The sequence below is a fragment of the Silurus meridionalis genome, chromosome 19 (genome assembly GCF_014805685.1).
Source record: "Silurus meridionalis isolate SWU-2019-XX chromosome 19, ASM1480568v1, whole genome shotgun sequence".
NCBI lineage: Eukaryota > Metazoa > Chordata > Actinopteri > Siluriformes > Siluridae > Silurus > Silurus meridionalis.
The window spans coordinates 10907749-10934285 of NC_060902.1; the positions used below are offsets into that span (position 1 = coordinate 10907749).

The window sequence follows — 26537 nt, forward strand, 5'->3', positions numbered from 1 at the left end:
TTCTATGAGAGACCATTTTAGTTACAGAGCACTACAAATCTATCCATATATCAATACTGTATACAGCCACAATCAATAAAATGTTTCTACCTATATAACTTTCAATTTCAGGTTTCCCAAATGTGATTGGGGTGCATTGGTGGAACCCACATTTATATTAAATCTCCTTCAGTCAATGAAGGACATTATGCTAATAGGAAGTAAATCCATACCATCAATGTGCAGGTAACAATATATTATTGGTGTTCAATCTTTTGGTCTTTAAACCAATAAATCACCAGGGCCTATACATGATGTCAGAATGTTTAGGGAATCATCATTGTGCCACAAATTTTAAACAAGGTATATTTTGCCTTACATAATGTTTTTTATTTTAAATATTGTGTTATTTATATAATTATACACTTTAACTACCATTATAGAACAATTCAGTGGTTACTTGCTGGGGACAGAGGGTACCCTTGTCTGCCGTATATGATGACACCCTATCCACAGGCACAATTGAACCTGGCCCACAGCAGAACACAGGTAAATGTGGAGATGACAATAGACATCCTTAAGGCAAGGTTTCAATGCCAACAAGACCTAAGTAAATCCAGTAGACCAAAGAGATTGCAGGGTGGTATGAGACATAAAATTAAATAAAATCAGTTAACAGTCAAGGTTGTTCATTCTTTTTTATTTCTTTATTTGCTGTCATAAAAAAGACATCAGTATTTTTTGCTTTATATAACATTCAACAACAAATGACAGATTAATGTTCATATACTGTGCGCCTTAACCTGGTTCTCCTGCAGTTAATTGTCAAGTCTGGGATTTTTTAATTAAGCCATTTGTTCTCCATTTGTAGATGTATAAAGTCCATCTCCATGTCACTCTTTCTAATTTGCCTTCGAAGATGGACTTTATACAGCCCTTTGGAAGGCAACTAGAAAGGCAAATAATTCAACACGACTGATAAAGTTTGTAATACAATCACAGAACAAATATTTTCAAAAAGGACGGCTGCATAAAATTTCTCTCACTGCTAAGATTCTGGATTGAGATACATGAACCCTCATCTTCATGTACAGCCATTTTCTGTCAAATGAAAATGACAATTTTGTCTTATGTAAAAAAAAAATTATAAAAAATGGGGGGACATTATATACATCATACCTCTATTAGCCTTGCTGCATTTTCAATTTCTGTCACAGCAGAAGTGGTCTTTTCATCTTCATCCTACAGTGTAAATAAGTATGGAATGCTTGTTCTACGTTTAGACACCTAAAGACAATAATCACTTACAACTGTGACAGAGTGTGTTGTTGCAGTAGGGTCCAATAATACAATGTAGCCATCAGCAACTGCAAGACAAGTAAACCAATAGGAAACTCAATGTATATTTCTGAAACAAACACAACTGCTGGACACCTCTTCTGTTACAGGCCTCAGCCTTCTTCCTTTGGCCACATAGAAATTACTAAATTACATGAAATACTAAATTTCATGGCTTCAGTAACAGTTTAAAAGTTTTAAGTTTAAAAAATGTGACCTTGTTGAAGACACAAGAAGCTAATATATATTATATAATTTTTAGTCTATATATTTTGCAAATACAAACCCGATTCCAAAAAAGTTGGGACACTGTACAAATTGATGCAGTATGTGGTCTGGCATTGTCATGTTGGAAAATGCAAGGTCTTCCCTAAAACAGATGTCTGGATGGGAGCATATGTTGTTCTAGAACTTGGATATACCTTTCAGCATTGATGGTGCCTTTCCAGATGTGCAAGCTGCCCATGCCACATGCACTCATGCAACCCCATACCATCAGAGATGCAGGCTTCTGAACTGAGCGCTGATATCAACTTGGGTTGTTCTTGTCCTCTTTAGTCCAGGTGACATGGCGTCCCAGTTTTCCAAAAAGAACTTCAAATTTTGATTTGTCTGACCACAGAACAGTTTTCCACTTTGCCACAGTCCATTTTAAATGAGCCTTGGCCCAGAGAAAATGCCTGCGCTTTTGGATCATGTTTAGATATGGCTTCTTTTTTAAATCAAATCAAATTTTATTTGTCACATACACATACATGCAGAGTACGACAGGCAAAAGGAAAAAGTGTATATACAAGGTATGCTTATGGATACAAGGTATGCTTATGTACAGTAAACAGTAATCACATAAGGTGGTTGATGTGATTGTCCTTAAAGTGACCGTGTGCGGTGTGGTGTGGTATAAAGTGCACTGTGCTGTGCTAATCCACAGTTAAAGTGACAGTCCAGAGTTTAAAGTGTTGTAGTGCGAAAAGAAAGAGAAAATAATTTTCAGAAAAATGTGACAATGAAGAGAGTAGACTAGCTTTTAGATCCTGGGTGTTTACTGGTTCAAACTCCGAATGGCCTGCAGGAAGAAGCTCCTCCTCATTCTCTCTGTGTTTGCTTTCAGGGAGCGGAAGCATTTACCTGAACGCAACAGGTAAACAGAGTCCATTGTTGGGATGGCTCAGGTCCTTCACAATCTTTCTGGCCCTGGTCCGGCACCGCATGCTGTAGATGTCCTGCGGGTTAGGGAGCTCGGGTGTAGTTGGTACATTCAGCTGAACGCACCACCATCTAGAGGGCTCGCCTCTCCTGCATGGTGCTGTTCCCGAACCAGGAAGTGATGCTACCCGTCAAAACGCTCTCAGTGGTACAAGTGTAAAAAGTCTTTAGCACCTGAGAGGGTAGTTTAAAGTCCCTTAAGCATCTCAGATGGTACAGACTCTGCCGGGCCTTCTTCAACAGGGTGTTGATGTGACAGGACCAAGACCAAGGTCCTGTGTGATGTGAAACTGTCCACTCTCTCCACTGGGGTCCCGTTGATGTTTAGTGGTTGGTATGACCGCTCCGGCTTCATGCTGAAGTCCACTATCAACTCCTTAGTCTTGCTGACGTTCAGGAGAAGGTTTTTCTCCTGGCACCATCTCTCCAGGTTTTTTCCACAAACAGCATCTTTGTATAATTCCCTTTTCTGTAGTCCAGGTTGCTCATCGTAGAGTGGAGGAGATGAGCAATGGCGTCCTCAGTAGAACGAATCTGATGGTTCACGAACTGTAAGGGGTCCAGTGTGTCTGGTAGTGATGCAGTGATGAAGTCTCTGACCAGTCTCTCAAAGCACTTCATCACTACTGAGGTCAAGGCTACAGGGTGATAGTTGTTGAGGCAGGCGGGCTGGGGTTTCTTTGGGACAGGAACAATAATGGACTGTTTGAAGCATGAGGGACAACAGACTGTTCCAGTGTGAGGTTGAATATCTCAGTGAACACCAGTGCTAGCTTGTCAGCGCAGGCTTTCAGAACCCGACCTGTGATGCCATCTGGTCCTGCTGCCTTCCTGGTATTCACTCTCTTGAATGCCCTCCTCACGTCATGCTCTGAAATGGTGAACGTGTTCACCTCTCCGGCTCTCTCAGCGTGCACGCTGTTTGTGCCGCTAGCGTGGTTAGCTGCAGCCTCAAAACGAGCGTAAAAGATGTTTAACTCATCTGCCAGAGAAGCGTCCGCATTCACCATTCTAGAAGATGGTGTTCTGTAGTCTGCGATTGTTCTTAGTCCCTATCACATGCTCCTAGAGCCCTCATGTTGGAACTGTGACTCTAGTTTCCTCCCGTAGTGCCGCTTTGCATCCTTCACCGCTCTGCAAACACTGTAAGACGCAGCCTTGTAATCGACCATGTCCCCGGTGGCGAGCCCCGAGTTGTAGGCAGCAGAGCGGGATCTCAGAGCGTCGCGGATGGTTTTATCCGCCCACAGCTTCTGGTTGGGAAACGTTCTGATGGTGTTTTATTGCACCGTATCATCCGCTAGTTTCCCGACGAATCCCACAACCACTTCCGTAAACATCTTGACGTCATCAGAGCTGCGCCTGAACTTGTTCCAGTCTGCGTCATCTAAATCGTCCTGCAGAGCGGCCACCGATTGGACCTTTGTTTGGTGAAGTGTTAGTGTTTCATGTAAATCCCATACTGCAGTGTCCGTGTCCGCTTGAGGTGGAATATAAACGGCACTGACTATGACCGAGCTGAATTCCCGAGGTAGATAGAAGGGCCGACATTTTATGGTCAGTAGTTCCAAGTTTGATGTGCAGGAGCGTGAAAGGGGAACAATGCTCGCGCTGTCGCACCAGTGGTTGTTCACCATCAGACACACTTCACCTCCTCTTGACTTCCCGGACTTCAGTGTTCTGTCCATGCGGTAAACCGAGAAAAACTCGGCCGGTTCTGGTACCGCTGGGTTTAGCCATGTCTTGGTAAAGCAGAGAAGGTTGCAGTTCCGAATGTCCCTCTGGAACTTGGATGTTGGCTAGCAGGATACTAGGTAAGGGATTGCGGTGTGCGCGTGCCCTCAGCCTGTTCCTGACGCCAGTTTGTTTCCCTCGCGGACGCCGGTACGTGTCTCCGGTAAACAGTGACAATTCACAGCAACAAACATGCAAATCTGCACACAAACACAGGTATTTAGAAATCTAAACACCTAAAAAAATAAAGCAGGGGACAGATCCGACATGTCACACACAAGTACAAGATGCAGGTTCTGGCCTGTGTTTGTCCACTTTTGAATGACGTGACAAATCTAGATGTGGCTGTGTAAAGAGGGACTTAATAATCACCTCGCATAAAATTGCCCAAGTGCTTGCAGAAAGGCAGAATATTCAATGATGAATGATGCGAATTTAAAATGTCCACCTGTTTCACCAGTGTCAAACCGCAAGTATATAAAATCTATCACATACACAAACAAACACTACAGAAAAACATCCACAGCAACTTACTTTTTTCAAACAGAAACAAAATAGTAAAAAAAGTGCAAAAGACCAAACTGGGGTACCAAGTAGATCCAGTTGAGATAATTTATATGAAAGGAGGGCTGAGATTAGAGTCATTTATTTTTCGTTGCAGCATTGGGGGAATTGGTGATCCTCTGCCCATTTTCACTTCTGAGAGACACTGCCACTCTGAGAGGCTCTTTTTATAATCAATCATGTTAATTATTGACCTAATAATTTGCAAATTGGTCCTCCAGCTGTTCCTTATATGTACATTTAACTTTCCGGCCTCTTATTGCTACTTGTCCCAACTCTTTCGGAATGTGTAGCTCTTTTGAAATCCAAAATAAGCCAATATTTGGCGTGACATTCCAAAACGTCTCACTTTCAACATTTGATATGTTATCTATATTCTATTGAAAAAATATACGTTTATGAGATTTGTAAATTATTGCATTCCTTTTTTATTCACAATTTTTTATTCACCTTTTTTTATGTCCCAACTTTTTTGGAATCGGGTTTGTATATTAGTAGGCAATTATCAACACAAATCAATGTATGGAGCCCAGCAAGTAAATGCTTTTTTTTTGCATCATGCCCAAAAGAATTTTGCATCACAATGAAAAGGGAAAATACCCTATTTATAATTCTATAAAGTCACGTATTTACTCTGTCCGCTATTTTTTGTTAAGCCAAATGTCATTCTTTTGCTGATTCAGCAGTATTACTTGTTTTTTTGTTATAATGGGCTTATATTCTTCGTAAACCATTATTAAAACCTAACTAAGAATGTAACTCGCTTTTCTCCGCCTTGTGTTTCCATGGTGATTCCTGAAATCCGCCAAACCATGAAAATGTCTTTCTGTACTTGCCGTCTGTGCCCATTAACTTTGGGTTACTAATAGGGGGTAGATTAACCAAACTCCTTACAGGGGTTTTGGAACTGACCAGTGGCGGCCGGTCAGGGCCAGCAAAGCCTTCTCTGCTGGCCTAAACACTATCAGAAGCACTGACTACATTTACAACCTAAATTCCAATATTTCTTCCATTAAATTGTATTAATTTATTCCCAACAGTTTATTCTCATTATTTTATCGTAGCGTATTCTTGTAGCGTTTCTCTTGGCTGCACTGCTCCAGTAAATGTATGTAGATGTTAGATATTTTGTTCAATCAGATTTCCGCCTCTATTTGCTGCCATGTCAATCACATCTGCCCAGGGCCTGCAAAGTCTGTACTGCTGGCTCTTTGGCCATAGAGAATATTAGCAATGGGTCTGTTTTTTTAACCAATCAGATTTCATATTCGACTCACAGGCCCAGAACAGTGTCAGCATTTTTCCATCCTCTGGTTGGTCAGAGGGAAACAGTTATAGTCAAGTTTGACTGGTAAAACACATGTGTAGCGCTCTGCACACATTAAAACATCAGAGTTAGACTTTTTTTTTGCCTACGGAGGAAGAGACATACTTATTTAGTTTCAGACATACTTAAAAATACAATTTCAATAAAAAGCTAGATATCGTGAGGAGAGGTCGGCCAACCTCGAGGCTAGCTAGCTTGTCTCATCCCAGGAAAGAATTTGTTCACCACTTCCAGACCACCTGAATACAAGCGAATTCCAGTAAATACCACTGGATTACAGCCTCTGAGGAGCGATGCAATTTATGAGTATGCTTCTCTTTTGAGTAGGTTGTATTTTATTTACATTTTTAAATTTTTTGTCATGTTATTAAACAAATTTTGATTCTGAACTGCTCCAGATGATGTATGTGGCACAGTTGCGGTGGTAGTATAGAGGTTTGGAGTTGTCTAAACTGGGTTTCTTGCTTTAGTAAAATGGTATTTACCCTCCGTATGTGAAATGCCCCTCTCTCTGTAATGCCACGAGTTGTTATATTGCGTTTTTTTTTGTATAGTAGGTTTCTGTAATTGCGACATGATAGTGGTTGTATTAAGAGGTGGATTAAGTCGGGTAAGACCTCACTGAAGGCCCAGGTACCAAATACATGGCACGCCACTGTAACTGACATACCCAGAGTACGCAGGTTTGGGGTTAATTAACTAAGAGACCAGTGTATTTGTGACAGTAACGTAATCTTGCCTTTTGGCCTACTTTATCTGTTGATTGTTGACAAAAAACTACTCTCAAGGTTTCTCATAACATCTAAGAGAGTTTTTCCTTGCCACAGTCATTAGGCTTGCTCATCAGGGATAAATGCACACCATTTACCTTGACTGTTGATTTTTGTAAAGCTGCTTTGAGACAATGATTGTCTGTTGTGAAAAGCGCTATAGAAATAAACTTGACTTGACTTAGTTCTAAAGCGAAACAAAGTTTGGATAAAGAAATTACATTGGAGTGAATGAAGTTATATCACAGTTACCTAATGTTAGGCCGGAAGAACGCGCTGGAAACCGAAATTCCGCAGAACGAAGATTTAATGAAAATGAATGCAAAAATAGGAAAAAACGGCAAAAACAACAAGGTACTTAAAGTTCCAATGATCCCAGGTAAATCTTAGAAAGCTAAAGTCTCTAGAATACACAATTCACAGGGAAAGGTAGTAATCCTCAGCGGTATGGAAAGTCCGTAGCAAGACGTAGTACTACATTGTCCTCCAGTCAAAGCTGTAGAATGGACGGAGATACGATGGAAGCGCCAGCCTTAAATAGGACGTGATCTGATGAGTGTCAGGTGCGGGTAGTTAGTACGATGGAGAACTGCTAGGAGTGATAGGTGGTTCTGGGGAAGGTGTGGCTGGTGCATCCCTGACACCTAAAAATAAATCTGCAGGTTCTGATGGCTTTAGTGCTGAATATTATAAAAAGATTTAAGAATAATCTTGCACCAATGATTTATCATTTGATTAAAAGTGCAACTGCACACAGTAAATTTTCAATAACAATTTATCTAGCAGGTATAGTATTCATTCCAAAGCCTGGAAAAGATAAGTTGCTGTGGTCCTATCGTCCGATTTCTCTCATTCCTGTAGAATCAAAGATTATAAGTAATATTTTAGCTAATAGACAGAAAAAGTAAACATGTTTAATTGTTCATTAAAACCAGAACAGTTTTATGTCCAATAGACACATATACTTTAATTTGAGACAGCTGTTTATCATAATTTATAACAAGAAAAACTCAAAGATGTGCCATTTCATTAGACGCTCAACAAACCTCCGACCAGACATAATGGAAATATATATATGAATGGAAAAGGATTTAAACACAATATCTGAAAGTCTGCAATATGTTTATGATAAAATCATAAACATATTCCAGACTTTCAGATTCTGAGTTTGAATCCTATTTGAGAGACAATTGTTAATGTACACCCTAGAGCCAGTGGTAACGTATCAAAATTGTATAAGTTACTATTAGATAAAGTAGACAACAGTACAGAAAAAATAAAACATGATTGGGAGAAGAAATTGGTTTTAACATTCATGACAATAGATGGGATGAATGCTTGAGAAATGTACATACGTTCTGTGAATCATCTAATTCAGTTTAAGGTCATTCATAGATTTCTTTACTGCAAATCTTTAGACTTCATAAAATGTATCCGATGATTTCTTTAAACAGTAATAAGTGTAAAACCTCAGTACTCATTTCATTTATTATGGTCATGTTGTAAAATTCAGCCATTCTGGCAATGTATATTTAAATTTCTTTCTGATGTGTACTCTATCAATCTGGCACCTGAGCCTTATGTTGTACTATTGGGAGCAAAGAGAGCTTTTTGTAATATATATCAAACACAGGCCATCTCATTCTGTTTGATACTTGCAAAAAGACTTATCTTATAGATGTGGCAAGCTGATGTGGTCCTGAACTTTTGAGATGTGGGCCAGGCCACTAGGAAATATGTTGCACTTGAAAGAATTGAGATTTACATTAAAGGACAAATTATCTATTTTCAATAAGACCTGGAAACTAATAAGGCTATTCTTGCAGGGAGATTGAAATGCATAGAGGTCATTATATACAAGTCCCTTAAATAACTCTTTATTATTATATGTCGCGTCTCTCTATTTATATTGTGTGGTCACTTTTTTTTCTTTTCACTTTTTTAACATTTTTTATTACTGCTGTCCATCAGGTCAAATGATTGTTGAGCATTTGTAGAAACCTTCCTGTCTACAGTTATTGTCATTTACGGGGCGGGGTTAGTGGATGGTTATAAAGTTCTTTTTTGTAATAAATGTAAAGTTTAATGCAGCATGTATGCATTTACATATACGCATTAGCATGTACATGTGTGTTATGAAGAAAATTTCATACTATTTTTGTTCAAACAAACCGCAACAACTAAATTGTTATTGTTCCTACACTCCACTGGGCCTAGCCAAGGTAGGAACGTAACAAGTGGGGGCTTGCCTGGGATCTATTTGGATAGGGATAGTACAGAGATGGTTATTGTGTTTATGGTTAATTGTGTGTTTTGGTTGACTGGTCAATAGTCAAGCTTTGATCTCCAAGCGTTTGTTGATTCTCCAAGTCTGGATGTTTTTGAGAGGTGTCAAGAGGATGACCTGTTAGAAATAGCTGCTCACTATAGTGTATCAGTTTCTAGGACTCAGTCCAGAAAAAAAAATACTGCACCTCCTGTAAGGCCTGTGCTTTTGATGTTGGTAAAAACATTGTGTTGGTTCCCCCTTTCAGAGAAAGTGGAGTAGACATTTATTTCAGCTTATAGCTACATCCTTAAATTTGCCGGCGGATTTGTGGTCTTTTGTGCTCAAGTGTAAGCTCATTGGAAAAGCTTGGACAGTGTGCTCTTTGTTGTCCTTTGAGGATAGCTTATGGTATGAGGTAATTAAAGCAGCGTATGCTTATGAGTTGGTCCCTGGAGCCTGCAAGCAAAGGTTCAGAAATCTTGAAAACTTTCTTCACAGACATTTGTAGAGTTTGCCCAAGAGATAGAAACCTTGTTGGACAAGTGGTGTGCTTCCAGTAAAACAAGTGACTTTGACTCCTTGAGGGAGCTTCAAGTTACCAGCCATTTGTAACAGATGGCACATGTTCTTCAGTACCTGTTAAGATTCTTTGTGATAGTCATTCATTCATATTAGCTGGTGTTTTATTTGTTTTTGAATGGCAGGCTACTATTGTAGTTTTGTAAAAGTATTTCTACTTTTTCTTCCCTCACATCCTTGCTTAGTGCATCCAAACCAATTGTTTGGACTCTGGATTGCCAACATGCTTTTTACAGTGTGAATGCCATGTTATGTGATTCAACTGTACTTGCAACTCCAGATCTTTCTAAGATTTTTAAGCCTGCAGTTGATGCAAGTGCAATAGGAGCTGGAGCTGTGCTGTTACAGGAGGATGCCTGTGGAATTGACCATCCTGTATGTTATTTTTCACGTGAATTTAACAAACATCAAGTAAAATACTCTACGATAAAGAAAGAAGCCCTAGCATTGTTGCTTGCTTTGCAGTTTTTGAAGTATGTCTGCTCCGCTATGCTCTCTCAAACCTCGGGCCATGTGGTGTAGCATAGCCAGATGTTTTTAAACATGCTGTCGTCACTCCACTCTTAAAAAAAACCCATCTTGACCCTTCTGTTTTAGCTAATTTTAGACCCATTTCACACTTACCATTCCTCCCTAAAGAACTAGAGGAACTATTTTATGAATGACAACAATTTTTAAATGAAAATTCAATTCTGGAGAAATTTTAATCTGTTTCAGAACACGTCATAGCACTTAGTCTGCCCTATTAAAGATTCACAACGATATAATGCTTGCAAGAGATAGTGTAACAAGGTTGAAATAGTTTTATTTCACTAGATTTTCTTGTTTATGCATTCACTGTGGTTCTATATTTGTTGAAATCATCAGTGTTTGGTAAAATACATTTTAGGGGTCTGTAATTAGATAATGGGTTCACCTTCCTTTCCCCCCCCTTCCTTTAACAACAAAGTGGTTCAGTCCAGGTAGCCATATCTGCTGATTGCTCTTTTAACGGTCTTTTCCTTCTCTCTCCCGAGCGGAAGAGGTATGCTGTGTTCCATGCTAAAGATTAATTGCTAGCATTGGTTGAAAATAATTCACACACAGAAACATGTGAATTTATGCACTCTGGAATGTTATTTTTGTTGACAGTGTTGACGGTGTGTGAGCTGAAGCTGTTGTGACAATCTGTATATAAAAATACATTCTCTATGCAGGTATGCATTGACGAACCATATTTGAAATCAATCTTGTTGCATTTCATATGCTCATCTGTATAAGTGTGTATGGAGTTATTTTTTTTTGGTATGTTAAATTTAATTTTACTTTGGCCTTGTTTGTTGGTTATCCTTTTGTTTTTCTTCCCCTTCCCGCCTTTTCTCTTTCACCTTTTTCCCCTCCCCTTTCTGTTTACCTTCCTTTTTCTCCCTTTTTTCCTTCTCTTTCCCGAGCGGAAGAGTGTTGACGGTGTGTGAGCTGAAGCTGTTGTGACAATCTGTATATAAAAATACATTCTCTATGCAGACCAAATCTGGCGTTCTCCTGTCGGTTATTTTCAACACAACGCAGACCACAGAAGTATACGGTTACAATAGCAGCTGCCCAGTTGTGTTGATCCTTTTAGACCTCACAGCAGCCATCATAATCATAAGATCATGATCATAAGATTATCATCTCTCGGCTAAAAAACCTGGTTGGAATTTGGGGTACAGTGCTCGATTGGTGCACGTCTTACACGTCAAATAGAAGTTTTTCTGTAAGATGGGGTGACAACTCATCTTTGAGCCTCCCTCAACTCTATCGTGTACAGGGGATCGATACTTGGCACGGTGTTGTTCTCCCTATATATGCTACCTCTAGGTAATATCATTAGAAAACACAATATCTCATTTCACTTCTATGCTGATTACATCCAAATATGAGTTCCTTTAAATCCAGATTCACTCAATGCGCTCCAGTCCTTGTCCGGCTGTTTAACTGACATTAAATATTGGCTGGCTAGTAATTTTCTAAGTCTTAATGAGAATTAGTGTGAATGTATATTATTTAGTACGCAGGAGCAGTCTAATTTTAACCTTAGAGGTCCCGCACCAGAATTTAAAAACGAGGTCCGAAACCTAGGCATCATATCTGACAGCAATTTACATTTTGCAAGGCATGTAACCTCAGTTGTAAAAACAAGCTTATTTCAACTCTGTTTACTATCAAAGGTGAAGCCTTTTGTTTTGATAAAAGACACAGAAAAAGCCATTAATGATTTTCTAAAGTTCTAAATTGGATTACTGCAACGCTCTTTATTTAAGTTGATTAATTAATCAGTCCTCTCTTTATTACCTACAGCTGGTTCAGAACGCTGCAGCAGGCTTTCAACAGGTACCAGTAGGGGTGCACACATCACTCCGGTCCTTTCCTCTCTGCCCACTGACGCCTGGTACAGTACAAAATTCATACCATCAGAGATGCAGGCTTCTGAACTGAGCGCTGATAACAACTCAGGTTGTCCTTATCCTCTTTAGTCCAAGGCATCCCAGTTTTCCAAAAAGAACTTCAAATTTTGATTCGTCTGACCACAGAACAGTTTTCCACTTTGCCACAGTCCATTTTATGAGCTTTGGCCCAGAGAAAACGCCTGCGCTTCTGGATCATGTTTAGATATGTTTTAGCCAGCAACGGCGAATGGCACGGTGGATTGTGTTCATCGACAATGTTTTCTGAAAGTATTCCTGAGCCAATGTTATGATTTCTATTACAGTTGCATTCCTGTATGTGATGCAGTGTCGTCTAAGGGCCCGAAAATCACGGGCATCCAGTATGGTTTTCCGGCCTTGACCCTTACGCATAGAGATTGTTCCAGATTCTCTGAATCTTTGGATGATATTATGCACTGTAGACGATTATAACTTCAATCTCTTTGCAATTTTTCTCTGAAAAAATCCTTTCTGATATTGCTCCACTATTTTTCGCCGCAGCATTGGGGGAATTGGTGATCCTCTGCCCATCTTGACTTCTGAGAGACACTGCCACTCTGAGAGGCTCTTTTTATACCCAATAATGTTGCCAATTGACCTAAGTTGCAAAATGGTCCTCTAGCTGTTCCTTATATGTACATTTAACTTTTCTGGCCTCTTATTGCTACCTGTCCCAACTTTTTTGGAACGTGGAGCTCTCATGAAATCAAAATATTTGGCATGGCATTTCAAAATGTCTCAATTTCAACATTTGATATGTTATCTATATTCTATTGTGAATAAAATATAAGTTTATGAGATTTGTAAATTATTGCATTCCTTTTTTATTCACAATTTGTACAGTGTCCCAACGTTTTTGGAATCGGGTTTGTATTTAAATGAACTTATCCATTTGCGCACCCATCGTGGGGTGACCGCGCTTTAGTGGCAGCTCCTAAGCTTTGGAATTCCCGCCCTCAATATCTTACCTCTGAAAGGGAATTCTCTACTTTTAAAGCTAAACTAAAGACCCACTTATTCACCAAAGCCTTTGTTTTGTTGTAGTGGGTGTGCTTAGTCTTCTGCTTCTTAACGTTTATTTTATTTGTTGTATTTTAATGGTTATTTTATTTTTCTTCTATTTTAGTTCTTACTATTTCCTTTTTTTTCTTTTTTTTAATATATTGCTATATTTTCTTACTTTTATGTTAACTCTAATTTTATTACTATTTTGCACATTGCCTTTTGCAATAGGTTCTACCTAGCAGATGTGAATTGAATTGAATTGAATTGAATTAAATATGTAAGGCCTTCCCTAAAATAGTGTTGTCTAGATTGATGCATATGTTGCTCTATTGATCATACTATTGATCGCAGACCATTCGGAAATTAGAACGTAAATGGGGTCAAACTAAACTGTCAGTATTTCAAATAGCATGGAAGGAGAGCCTCCTGAGTTATGAAAAATCTTTTAGTGCTGCTAGATCTGCATATTTTTCTACCCTCATAAAAGATAACAAGCATAATCCTAGATTTTTATTTTTTTTATTCAGTACTGTAGCAAAATTTAATAGGAATAGAAACGCTGTACTAACATGCATACCAATCAACAGGCAGGGATGATTTCATGAACTTTTCTAATGAAAGTTGAAAATCAAGCAAAAAAAAAAAAACGATTCTATAAATAACCCTGTAGACCCCCACAACAATTATAACAGATCATCATTTACAAAGTTTTACTCTTATTCAAGCAAATTAATTAATTAAATTTATTTCCACATAAAAAGCATCAACCTGTGTTCTAGATCATTTACCTATATGTTTCGTCAAATAAATAATTCCAGAAATAACTGAACCTATTCTAAATATAATTCATTCTTCCATTAGCACTGGTTACGTACCTAAATCTTTCAAACTGGCATTTATTAACCTCCTAATTAAAAAAACTGAACCTGACCCCTGTCAGCTGTCCAACTATAGGCCAATATCAAACCTCCCCTTTATCTCAAAGATTCTAGAAAAAGTTGTAGCACAGCAGTTCTGCTTATACAATTTCAGTCAAGATTTAGGCCTTTAGGACATTCATGGTTGAAGTGATAAATGACTTGTTATTGGCTTCTGATCAGGGCTGTGACTCCGTGCTTGTGTTGCTTGATCTTATTGCAGTTTTTGACACCTATGATCATAATCTCCTCGTTGCTAGACTAGAAAATGTTGTTAGAATAAAGGGAACAGCTCTCTTCTGGCTCAGGTCTTATTTGACTGATCGTTATCAATTTGTTGAGTTAAATGGTTATTTCACTACACTCACTGAGGTGAAGTTTGGTGTTCCGCAAGGATCTGTCTTAGGCCCATTGTTTTTTTCTTTATATATGCTGCCACTGGGGAAATGATATGTTAACATGGTATTAGCTTCCATTGCTATGCTGATGATACACACAGTACATTTCAGAAGAGAAAGATTAGCTTAACAATGTTAAAGAATGTGTAAAAGACAGACAGTGGATGCTTGATAACTTCCTTCTGCTCAACTCAGATAAGAGTACTTTTACTAGGACCACCTGCAGCTAGAAGTAAACTCTCGGATTGCCTATCATCTCTGGATGGCTTTCTGTTTTAGCATGTACAACAGTCTAAGATCTTAGTGTGATTATTGACTCTAGTCTTTCCTTTGAGGCTCATGTGAATAACATTACCACTGCAGCCTTTTTTTTACCTTGGAAATGTTGCTAAAATAAGTAACATGATGTCGTTACAGGATGCAGGAAAACTAGTTAATGCTTTTGTTAAATCTAGATTTGACTACTGTAATGCTTTACTGTCAGGATGTTTTAGTAAGTGCATAAATAAGCTTAATTTAGTCCAGAATGCAGCAGCAAGAGTCTTTACCTGAACTAGGAAATATGACCACATCACCCCTGTTTTAATCAGTCTACACTGGCTCCCAATTAAATCTTGCATTGATTACAAAATGACACTACTGTCGTATAAAGCACTGAATGGTCTTGCACCACAGTCTTTAGGTGAACTTTTGATAAATTATAATACCCCACACCTACCTAGATCAAAAGGTGCAGGCTATTTGTTGGTACCTAAAGTAATGAAGACTGCAGCAGGGGCAGGTCTTTCTCTTACAAAGCCCCACAGTTATGGAATAGCCTTCCAATTAGTGTTCGGGACTCAGACACAGTCTCAGTGATCAATTCTATGCTGAAAACACATTTATTTATACAAGCCTTTTCTCAGTAAGTCTTTCTTAGGTCTTAGATCTTTCTTCTACGGAGTCCCAATTTACACCCTGATCACACTGTATAGTGTCCTTAATATTTAAATAATGAGAATGCTTAACAATCTTTATTTTTTCTATCCCTTTCACCCCTCTTCTCTCTCTTCCTCTCTGTCTCTGTCTGCCCCCCCTTCTCTGTCGAGTAAACATGCCCCTGATGTTCCAGCGACCAGTGTTCCTGTCCTTTCTTCTCTTTGAATCTGCCCAGTTCATCCTGACATCCTACCTCTTGATAAAGTTCGTACCAACTGGAGCCCACCCTGTGCATTTGAGGATGGTTCCATATATACAGCCAAAGATCCATAAAGCCGCTGAGCAACTCAAGAGCTTTGAGGATGGTTTTAGTCTGTAATTAATATGAACAGTCTACTACAATGGCGCAGGAACACAGGTTGCATGAATAGATCTGCATTTATGCATCTGTTACTACACACATCAACAATGAAACTGTAATAAATGGACATTCGGTGCCACCCAGCTGAGGATCGGTTCCCTATTGAGTCTGGTTCCTCTCAAGGTTTCTTCCTCATACCATCTCAGGAAGATTTTCCTTGTCACAGTCACCATTGGCTCCCTCATTGGGATTGCTGCTATTGTTCTATTGTTCTTCTGCACAATATTCTGTCCACATATTTTTGTCACTGTTCACTTTATCTTGGTTGCTGCTATTTGTTTAAATTGCACAATATTGTTTACAGTTTTCTACTACTGTGCACCTTATTTTGTTAAGACTTTGTTAAGGTTTACTGGCAGAGCTATTTTGTGTTTTGTGTATTGTATATTGTCGTGCACTGTCCTGTGTTGTCTTGCACTGTCTTGTGTTGTCTTTTGCACCGTTTGCACCAGTTGCACACATGCACTTTATGTGGCAAGGATTTCCTACTTAGTTCTTGGCCCTGTGTTTTTTCTGTTCTGTGACTGTTGTTTTATGTTGTTTTATGTAGCACCTGGGTTCTGGAGGAACGTTGTTTCATTTCACTGTATCACTGTACTGCATCAGCTATATATGGTTGAAATTACAATAAAAGCTTCTTGACTTGACTTCATCAGGGATAAACAATTATTGGAACAAACATATAGGCAATAAACTTACAAATTATTTTCTACAACCTTATAACCGCTTAATCTGTGTAAAGATGCTTTGAGACAATGTCCATTGTAAAAAGCAAATAAATCATATAAGATTTTTAAGTGCTATACAAATTAAAATGAATTGAAAAATGAATTAAAACCTGTGTTTACCTTTTACTATTGATGGTGCCTTTTCAGATGTGCAAGCTGCCCATTCCATATGGACCAATGCAGCCCCATAGCATCAGAGATGCAAGCTTTGTATCTGAGCATTCAGATTGAACCAAATAGCTAAACTAATTATTAACTAACTAAACTAATTATTTGCAAAACTAAGAAAAGTTGTTCCTTTTTAGTAACACTCACTTTTCCAGCCTGGTACATTTCCATATTTTAAACATTTGATATGTTTTATAGGTTCTATTCTGAATAGAATATGGGTTTATAAAATTAGCATATAATTGCATTCTGTTTTGTCCCAACTTTATTGGAATTGGTTTTAGATAGAAACCAAACAGTCTGTAATCACTTTTATTTTTTATTAATTATTACATGAAGACTTTTATTGTGTATTTATTGTGTAAAAGCAAAAACAAGTTGTGGCACCATCTGATTACTTATGTATTCAATAGTGTTTATGTATAAATGAAGTCAAAATCAAGTTCAGCAGGTACTACAACACATAATCACATATGCATACAAATCAGAATACCAAAGTTTCTGTTGTGACTGGAATTTAATATTAACTGTAATACACTTAATGCTTTCAAGTCAAACACCATAACTGGCATCTTGTGTGTTTAATCAACCAGTTTAGTAGTGGGAGCTAAAACAAGGCTATGTGCCAGAGGCAATTACAGTAGACTTCACTTCTAAAAAGAGTGAGCTCTTGAGAAATCATGATTTGATACATAGGTTGGTGTTATGCATGGACAACAATATAACTTTCAGGAAGAGACTGAGATTAACAAAATATAAGAATGTGACTTAAATGCAGTAGTTTTTCTCACCTAATACATATGACTTGCTATATATTAACTACCTGACATTGAACACCTTCACCACAGCAGATGTCTGCGCAGAGCTCACAACATTATCAAGGACTGTTCACATCCCAGTCATAAACTGTTTAACCTCCTTCCATCACGAAGGAGATACAGGAACTTGCGCACCAGAACCAGCAGGTTCAGGACAGCTTTTTTCCATCCACCATCACACTACTGAACTCTACACTACACCGCTAATCACTACAAAACACAAAACGAAACACTGTATATAACCTCTGTACTATACATGTACATATTACATACTTTTCTATTACTCATTACATCTGCACAATTTTTATCTATGTATCTTTATATCATTACTGTACATTCTGCCCAACATTTAATTATTTTTTGTGTATATAACCTGTGTATATAAATTTACATATAGTATATAACCTGTGTGTATATATATATATATATATATATATATATATATATATATATATATATATATATATATATATATATATATGTTATATATTTATATATATATATATATATATATATATATATATATATATTAGACTGTTTATTCGACTAGCTAATTACTCTTCAATGCCATAGCCTCAGAACCATTCCTGTACTTCTTAATAATGTCCACACATCTCTGCACTGTTACTGCCTTATATTTATTCACTGCACATATGCTTAATTATTTATATATAGATATAGTCGACTGGTTATTTAGCTGCTTATTCTAAAATGCCATAATTTTTTAACCTTCACTTCTGCACATTACTCTTTAATGCCATAGCCTCAGAACCATTCCTGTACTTTAAATTGATGTCCACACATCTCTGCACTGTTACTGACTTTATATTTATTCACTTTACATATGTTTACATATTTATCACTTGCTGTAAATATGCCATATATTTATCTGCACTTTTGCACGACTGCTACATTTTTGCACTTCTGGTAGATGCCAAACTGCATTTCGTTGCTGTGTACCTGTACTATGCAATGACAATAAAGTTGTATCTATCCATCTATCTATCTATCTATCTATCTATCTATCTATCTATCTATCTATCTATCTATCTATCTATCAAGAGGAAAATGTATTTTACTATTCCTCTCATTATATTTCAACAATACATTCCTCTATAATCGTAAATTATACGATTATATGGTCATATGGTTACTTTTAGCATCAGATCTAAATTCCTAAAGAGATCTTTTAACAATAACAGCAAAAATAAGAGTGTAATCACTTTAATCTCCCCATTGCTAGAGACAATTAACATTTATGCTGTATGTATAATGACAGGTCTTCTTCATCAGAGTTATCATGCTTTAAGGCAAATGTATTTTTTTATGTGAATCTTTCTTGAAAGTAAGTTTAAAACTTTTTTAAGTATTACCTTTACCTGATTATTTGTTTATATAAGTAATTGTACATTTTACTTGAGAAACAAATTTGGTTTACAGTCTATGGTTTTATTTCCTGAGGTTTGTATCAAACTACTTCATGACCAGTCAAACAACAATAGACAATAACAATAATCAGAACTTAATAATAAGTAAAAAAAAAAAAAAAAAAAGAAATTGAAAATGGTGGTTCCTGAAAACCCACATTTACAACCAATGCTTTTGATTCCATGCAAGTTTTTAAGTGGACTCACCGCCTATGCAGTTGTGGCCATCTTTCTCCTGGATTCCAGCAAAGATGCTGGCTAGGCTGGACTTGCCGACTCCATGATCACCCAGTAGGATTACACGGTAAAGACACTCATAGCCTGAGCTGTCGGACTCCCCTGAGTCAGAGGACCACTGGTTTCGCAGGTGGAGTTTCGTTTCTCCAGCCTGGTAGGAGGTGGACTGGGCAAGCGGAGGATGCTCAGGTTCTCTTTGTACTACTCCATGCCGAGAGGAGGGGATCGGAGTACTGGCCCTTCTTCTCACCACTTCTTTTCCCTCTCTCTGTGTGTTCAGTGTCATCTCTTAAAACACCTTCAGCCAATAAAGGAAAGTAATACTTTGAAAGACAGCTTGCCTGAACCAAAAGGTTAGATTCAAAACAGGAACCCAACAGAATCAAACGTCTTTTGCTTTGTTTTAGATAATGCAGAGTAAAAAATGAAGATTTGCACCCCAAGATTCAAGAATAAAAGCACGTGGAAAGATAATGAAAAAGAAAGAAGTCCCTATATTCGAGGCATGCCCATGCGTTTATATTCACTCTTGCGTAGTAGAAATGTGAAGCTGTACTATAAAGTTAGGCTGGAGCTACCTGTAGTCTGGAGCTACCTGTAACTCCTTTGTCTTGTCCTTGAGTCTGGGTGAGTTTTGCGGAGTCGCTGCGTGCCAGCTGTGAAGGATGTAACGGTATAGCCCAGGAGTCATAGCGACAACCAGCAAAGTTCCACAACGCCGTTAAAAATGCAAGAGTGGAATCAGGGGCTGTTCTTTCTTTCTTTCTCCCTCCCTCTTCTGTGCGCCGCTCATTCGTCTCACGCTCGGCTTTTCTAACACAAGGATGAAATCGCCTGACTTTACAAAAAGTCGCCGTGGCTACTAATCCTGCTTGCAATCATACATATTTTGCTATTTCTCGGAGTCTATACAGATTGTGTACCTACAAAGAGTCTACACAGTCGCACTCGCAGTCCAAACTCTGCGCGAACAGCACTTTTAGCCATAAACCCACAGACTAATGCTTCCACATCATCCCCGTTCCTGTTTCTGTTTAAATAACACTGATTCGTCAGCTCTGTGGTATCTGGAAACTCTCAAGATAATTCATTCCCAGTCTCCTATGGAGAAACATACAATTTACATAGTAATGCTGATCTTCCATTCCTGCCTGTTGCTCAGCCTTCTAGTACAGAATTTGGCAATAAACCAGATTCTTGATACAGCAGCACAGCAACATTCAAAAGTTAAATTCCAGATATCTTACAAGTTATCTTGAATGAATCAAGTAAAAAATAGATGGTAGAGGCTTCATAATTTGTCAACAGTGTAAATAGTTGTAACAGTTAGGATATGTCCTACAGATAGCCTTACCATGAAGACATATTCTCTAAGGCAATGTTGAAACGTTTCCAACTGAAACAACAGAAATAATCAAGGCAGTTGGCCATGCATTGGGGTGATGAAGGCCCTAAACTGTTTATAAAACCAGCCCTGTTCCCACACTTAAGGCAATTACAGCAATGTCCCAAAATCCCACCAGTCACAGAGTTTACAGAAATTTACAACTGGTGTTAAAAAGCTCACAAAACACATGTATTAAAGTGCAAGTGTATTAAGTTATGCAGGTTTCTCAATATGGAATTTCCATTCAAATGAATACTCTCTACCAGGGTTTACCATTTCTAAATTAATTTTAAAACAATAAAATCTAAATGCTTTTTTAGTTTTATAACTGCATAGGTAACCCTGTGTGGTCAATCTATTGTAAACCATACAGTCTCAAAAATTGACCCATATTATATACTACATATATTCACTATATTTAGGAGTAATTATTAATATACTGTGACAGAACAAACCATTTAAATCATCTACTGTTCCACCCACACATCACACACACACACACACACACACACACACACACACACACACACACACACACACATACACACACACACACACACACACACACACACACACACACACACACAGAGTTAGGCTGAGGCTATGTGCAAGTTGCCTGAACAGCTGCAGTTATGAAGTCTGTAGATCAGAATGAAAACAGGGTCTCTTTATGGAACATCTGCCCTTAAACATGGTCATTATGTTCTGGAATGGTTTTGTTTAACACAGGAAATAGAGAGCCTCGTCTGGGCCATCTGTAGACATTAAACTCCTGCCTTTGTCACGAGTGCTTCAGGAAATCCCAAATATGGTTTCCATTATCCTCAAATAAAAGCAAACTATTATAAAGTGTTTGCGAAAACAAGTGACACAACGTAAAAAAATACAAACAAATGAGTCTCGTTTTTGAAAAAGGTCAACGAATATTAGAGTTATAGACCTAAATAAAAACATCTTAGCCTTCTATGGTAGAAAACACTCTTTCAAGCAATTGTAAGCAAGCTTTAGCAACTGAAGTGTAAGGAATTATGAAAAATATAAGAGATTGTCATGGAGAGGAAATGTCATGTTGTTTTTGAACAAGCTGTTGGGAAATATGAAACCTTTATTAACCTTTAATAGCCATCTGGGATTCCATGAATGCATATTTAAGAAGAAGTCTATTCCAAATGTGTAATATAACACTCCTCAAAGCAGCACACTGCAGCTTTCCTTTGCAGTCTTTGCGGGTGTTTTCTTTCTTTGTTTTTTTTCCTTTTGCATTTTAAATGCTCTCTAATCCTTATTTATGCTCTTAAATGCAAGAACAACAAGTATTGACTAACTGAAAAATGTACTATATTTACTGGAATTTCTGTCTCTTCATGTATTAATTAAGCCATATCGTATTTATTCTCTTATTGTCAATGTGTTCAGTGTTGACAATGTTTCATTGTAAAGATTTGTCATTGTGAGAATCCTAAGAGAAATTAAGGATTTTAAGGTTTGTTAAAATGTACAAAAATGCATATATTCACTCACTGTTGTACCTTACCACTTCTAAGTAACAGTAGTTTTGTTTTTTGTTTCGCTTACATAGTTTTTAGTTGTTTTGGTTTGCACTTAATAAAATAGTTTGCACGTACATTATTTTGCTTGACACTTGACATACAAAAAATCTTGTAAAATACTGAGGAGCTTCAGCTAATATTACAATCATCAATTGTAATCAACCATCAGAATGGAAAACAAAATATGATTTTTAAAGGTGGCATGATTATCGGGGGCCAAATTATTTTATGTAGAGTATTCCTATACCTCTGATCTCCTTTCAAACACAACAGACTTTAGAGTTTACTCAGACTAGTGCAATGAAATAAAAACATCCAGTGAACATCTGTGAAGGAAATACCTTAATGATGAGAGAATCAATGGAGACTGATTGGTCAGACTGGTTTAAACAGACTGAAACTCAGAAAACCAGTCTGTATGATTCAGGTGGCAGAAAAGCATTTCAGATTGCATAACAGTCCAATACTTAAGAATACAAGAGCAGAAGAGCATATTGTGTTCTGCTTCTGTCAGTCAAGAACAGAAAGCTGAGGCTGTAGTGGGCACAGGCAAAACATCAAAACAGGACAGTTGAAGAAGGAAAGATGTGGCATGGTCTGATGCATCTTGATTTTAGCTGAGGCAAGTAAACGGTTGGATTTGGCAAAATAGCCTGAATCCATGGACCCAATATGCCCTGCATAAATACTTCAGGCTGGTGGAGGTGATTTAATGGTGTGGGGATTGTTTTATTTGTTGACTTTACTTTGTAATATGGTGCATTTTCATGCTGAAATTCACCATATTACAAAGCAAAAGTCACCTCAAACCGGTTTCATTAACAAGACAATGAGTTCAGAGTTCTTTAGTATCACTTTTGGGGCTGGGAAAATGAAAGTGAAACCTGAAAAATGCATAAAAAACATGAAAGTGTGCCTAAACAATCTGTAGGAATTTCATGATGCAATCATATGAATATGGACTGGAATCTCAAAAGAATGTTTCCAACATTCTATGGAATACATAGCACGATCAGCTAAGGCTATTTTGATAGCAAATCGAGGCTATATATAGGAGTGCCTTATGTATTGTAATTAAAAGAAACCTAAAATGAAAACTGATTTACATCAACAGTAAAAAGGGTATTATACATAGAAAATGATAAAAAAAAAATGTATATGTGACAAGTATGAGTGTGTAAAATACAACTCCAATTACAAAATAGTTGGGACACTGTGCAAACAAAAAACAGAATGCATTGATTTGCAAATCTTATGAATCTATATTTTATTCAAAATAAAGCAAAAAATAAACATATCAAATGTTTAAACTGAGAATATATACTATTTAAAAAAAAAAAAAAAAGAATTTTATGGCTGCAACAGGTCTCAAAAAAGTTGAGAGATTTAACCTGCATTTTTGGATTTTATGGACAGTGATTTCTGCATGGGTGATTTCCATTCCAGAATCATGACTGTTTTAAATGCAGTGCCACCTGAAGGCCCAAAGATCACAAGCGACCAATACTTATTTTCTCCCTTGTCCTTGCTATGCAAAGAGATTTCTCCAGGTTATTTTAAACTTATGATATTATGTACTGTAAATGATGAGTTTTGCAATTTTATGTTGAGGAACATAATTCTGAAATTGTTCCACAATTTGTAGACATAGTCGTTAACAGGCCTGCCAGACTCTGCCTCTCTAAGATACACTATTTATACCCAATCATCTTACTGACCTGATGATAGTTTACCTAATTGGTTGAAAATGTTCCTCGAACTGTTTAATTTTAATAACACTTACTTTTTCCAGATTTTGTTGCCGCATCCCAATTTTTATTAAGCCATCAAATTTAAAATGACTTTATTTTTTCTTTCAAATGGTACATTTACTCAGTTCTACATAGCTCATGTTCTATTTTGTGTAAAATATGGGTTTATGAGATTTTTTTTTTTCTTCCGATTTTACACAGTGTCCCAACTTGGGGTTGAATAAATATGTCATTTATGCAAATCCCACTCTCAATTTAAATGTACAGCTGCCTAATCAGTTTTACAGCTGGAAGGAAGGAAGGTCATACACTGCTCTAAAATATAATTCCTTCTTGTACAGGATATATTGCATGTTTAACACTACATGAATAGAAGATTGCTGTGGGTATACACATTTTACACTTGCAGTACCTTCTTTTTTGCATCACTAAATTAGCTATTGCTGTCTAAAGCAGCCAGGTCATACCTTCAAGTTTGTCCCAATAAAATAAAAGTCAAGGGAGCAATAACATTGTAAACAGTATCCACCAAAAACAAAGAAAATGCTTTAGGATTTTCTAAAATTACAACTAATTGAAACATTGTGTTATCAGTTACTTACCAAATACAGTTATACAACTGACCAATTAAAGGTTATGGACCTTTGCTCAAGGGCCCAGCAGAAGCAGTTTGGTATTGCTGGGATTTAAACTTATGACCTTCTGCCCCAAAGTCAAATTCCCTAAGCACTGAGATACAGTACCATTTCCTTAAGTGAAATGTGCATGTTATGCATTTATAAGAGGAGAAGAAATTTTTATTAATCTGCATCCATCTTTAATTTCTTGAAAAGGGTAATAGTGAGCAGAAACATTTAATAATGCTCAGTTTCTGCTTTACTTTCCTTCTTCAGCTCACCCATCTCTTTCTTATTTTTAGCAAACTGAAAGGCTGGACACCTGTAATCGCCCAAAAGAAATATACAAATTCATACATCATTTATAATCAACTGTGTTTATCAAGGAAAATAAGCAAATCAGTATTTCTTTTATAGAAGACTGGTGCACATTCAAGTTTTATGTGCTGGATAAGGAATTTAATGTGTGTTTTTTGTGTCATTGGTGTCCCTGGTAATCTGGTGCTTCTTGATCTGAAGCAGTTCAAAGAGATCATATGCCATTTGTCTGTGACACACTATCTTGAGTTCTAAGGCCTTTATGCAAGCATGTATTCTTCTGCCTTGTGTTAGTCGAGTCGTGGTTAGTAGTTTTTTTAAAATTTGTAAAATGCCTAGACCTATGCCATGTATGGTTGTTGTTGTTTTCAGTTTTCTTTTTTTATTATTATTATTATTAATAATAACAATAATAATAATAATAATAATAATAATAATAATAATAAAGGAGTTTATCATTAACCTTGTATCAAAGGATAGCAATTAGCATTAATTTATATTAATACATTTGCAGGAAAACTACACACATTGTGAGAATATAGTGAGAATGTAAGATATTGTTTTTACCATTGAAGCAACAACGAAGTGAAACGAAGAGATTAGAACTCTGACGCCATCTTGAGGTCAGCGACATCAAGCTTGGACAAGCTTGTTATTTTTCATTGATATAATATTATATATACTTTAAATACAGACACTTAAAAATAATATCACCGTGGTCCTGGAGGAACCTTGTTTTCCCTTCAGGGCCCAAAAGCCCAAAACTGCTGTGGCTAAGGAAAGTCCAGCTACCACCACCCATCCTTTCCTTGTTCTGAATGGGTTTAACCCACAGTGACTGTGTAATTAGCATGAGATTTGCCTGCCCACTATGCTCCACAGTAAAACTAAATACAGTGGAACAGCACACGGATGGTTAGGTCAAATCAGATGTCATCTGAACATATGCTTTACCAGAAGAGAGGAGGAAAATCTGATCTATTGTACAAAGCTGTTAAAATGGTAGTTACAAATATGTTTACTTGAAAATAGGAAGCTAGAAATAATGCAGAATATTGAATATTGATTTCTTTATATATTTATTTCTGATTTGCTCGATATTTCCTGATTTCAGTTTGAAGCATGTTTGCTGTCTCAGGCCAAATTTAAAGCTACTAATAAAGAATTACAACCAATTACTTTATCATTTACAGCATTGCTTTGAGTCTCTATCAATGAATAAATCAACACTGGTTGACTAGGTTGCAGACTTGGGGAATACTTACTAATAATTATTGATTAATTGATGATAATCATTAATGTCAGTAGATACAAATAGGCATACGTAGTCAGGGAAATATAAAAAATCAAGACAGAAACATGGTCGGAAGTAAAACAACATAAAGGCTTGGTAAACATCAACTTTACATTGAGTGTGTGACTAAGAGTCTCCTAAATAATGTGTGTGTGTGTGTGTGTGTGTGTTTGCCTAAATGGTAACACCTGTAATAAATCAGTATAAGGGAGATTAAGAGTGGAAAAGTGCTTGTTTGTCTTGGGAATAGAAGTCTGTGTCCTCCATGTTTGTATTCTGTAGCTGAGTGTCTTCCTGGCCCCTAGAAAAGGTTCAGTCCAAAGAGCCCTCCTTTTGGGATATGAACCAGGATGTGTGGAATTCAGTGCAC

The 26537-nt window shown here is 37.3% G+C and overlaps 1 protein-coding gene across 2 annotated transcripts in view; it reads right to left on the reverse strand.

Annotated features, from left to right (window-relative positions):
- rem1 (RAS (RAD and GEM)-like GTP-binding 1) overlaps positions 1-20226 on the reverse strand; it is a 40448-nt gene extending 20222 nt beyond the window's left edge. The window contains exons 1-2 of one of the 2 annotated variants that reach the window (XM_046875680.1): positions 19846-20226; positions 19221-19548 (exon numbers count right to left, since the gene is read on the reverse strand). In XM_046875680.1, coding sequence (XP_046731636.1) covers positions 19221-19536 — 316 coding nt within the window. In that variant the 5' untranslated portion in view covers positions 19537-19548; positions 19846-20226. Of the gene's footprint in view, positions 1-19220; positions 19549-19828 lie in introns of both variants that reach the window. The other variant, XM_046875679.1, reaches the window with a different exon arrangement.
- Between the last annotated feature and the right edge of the window lie 6311 nt (positions 20227-26537).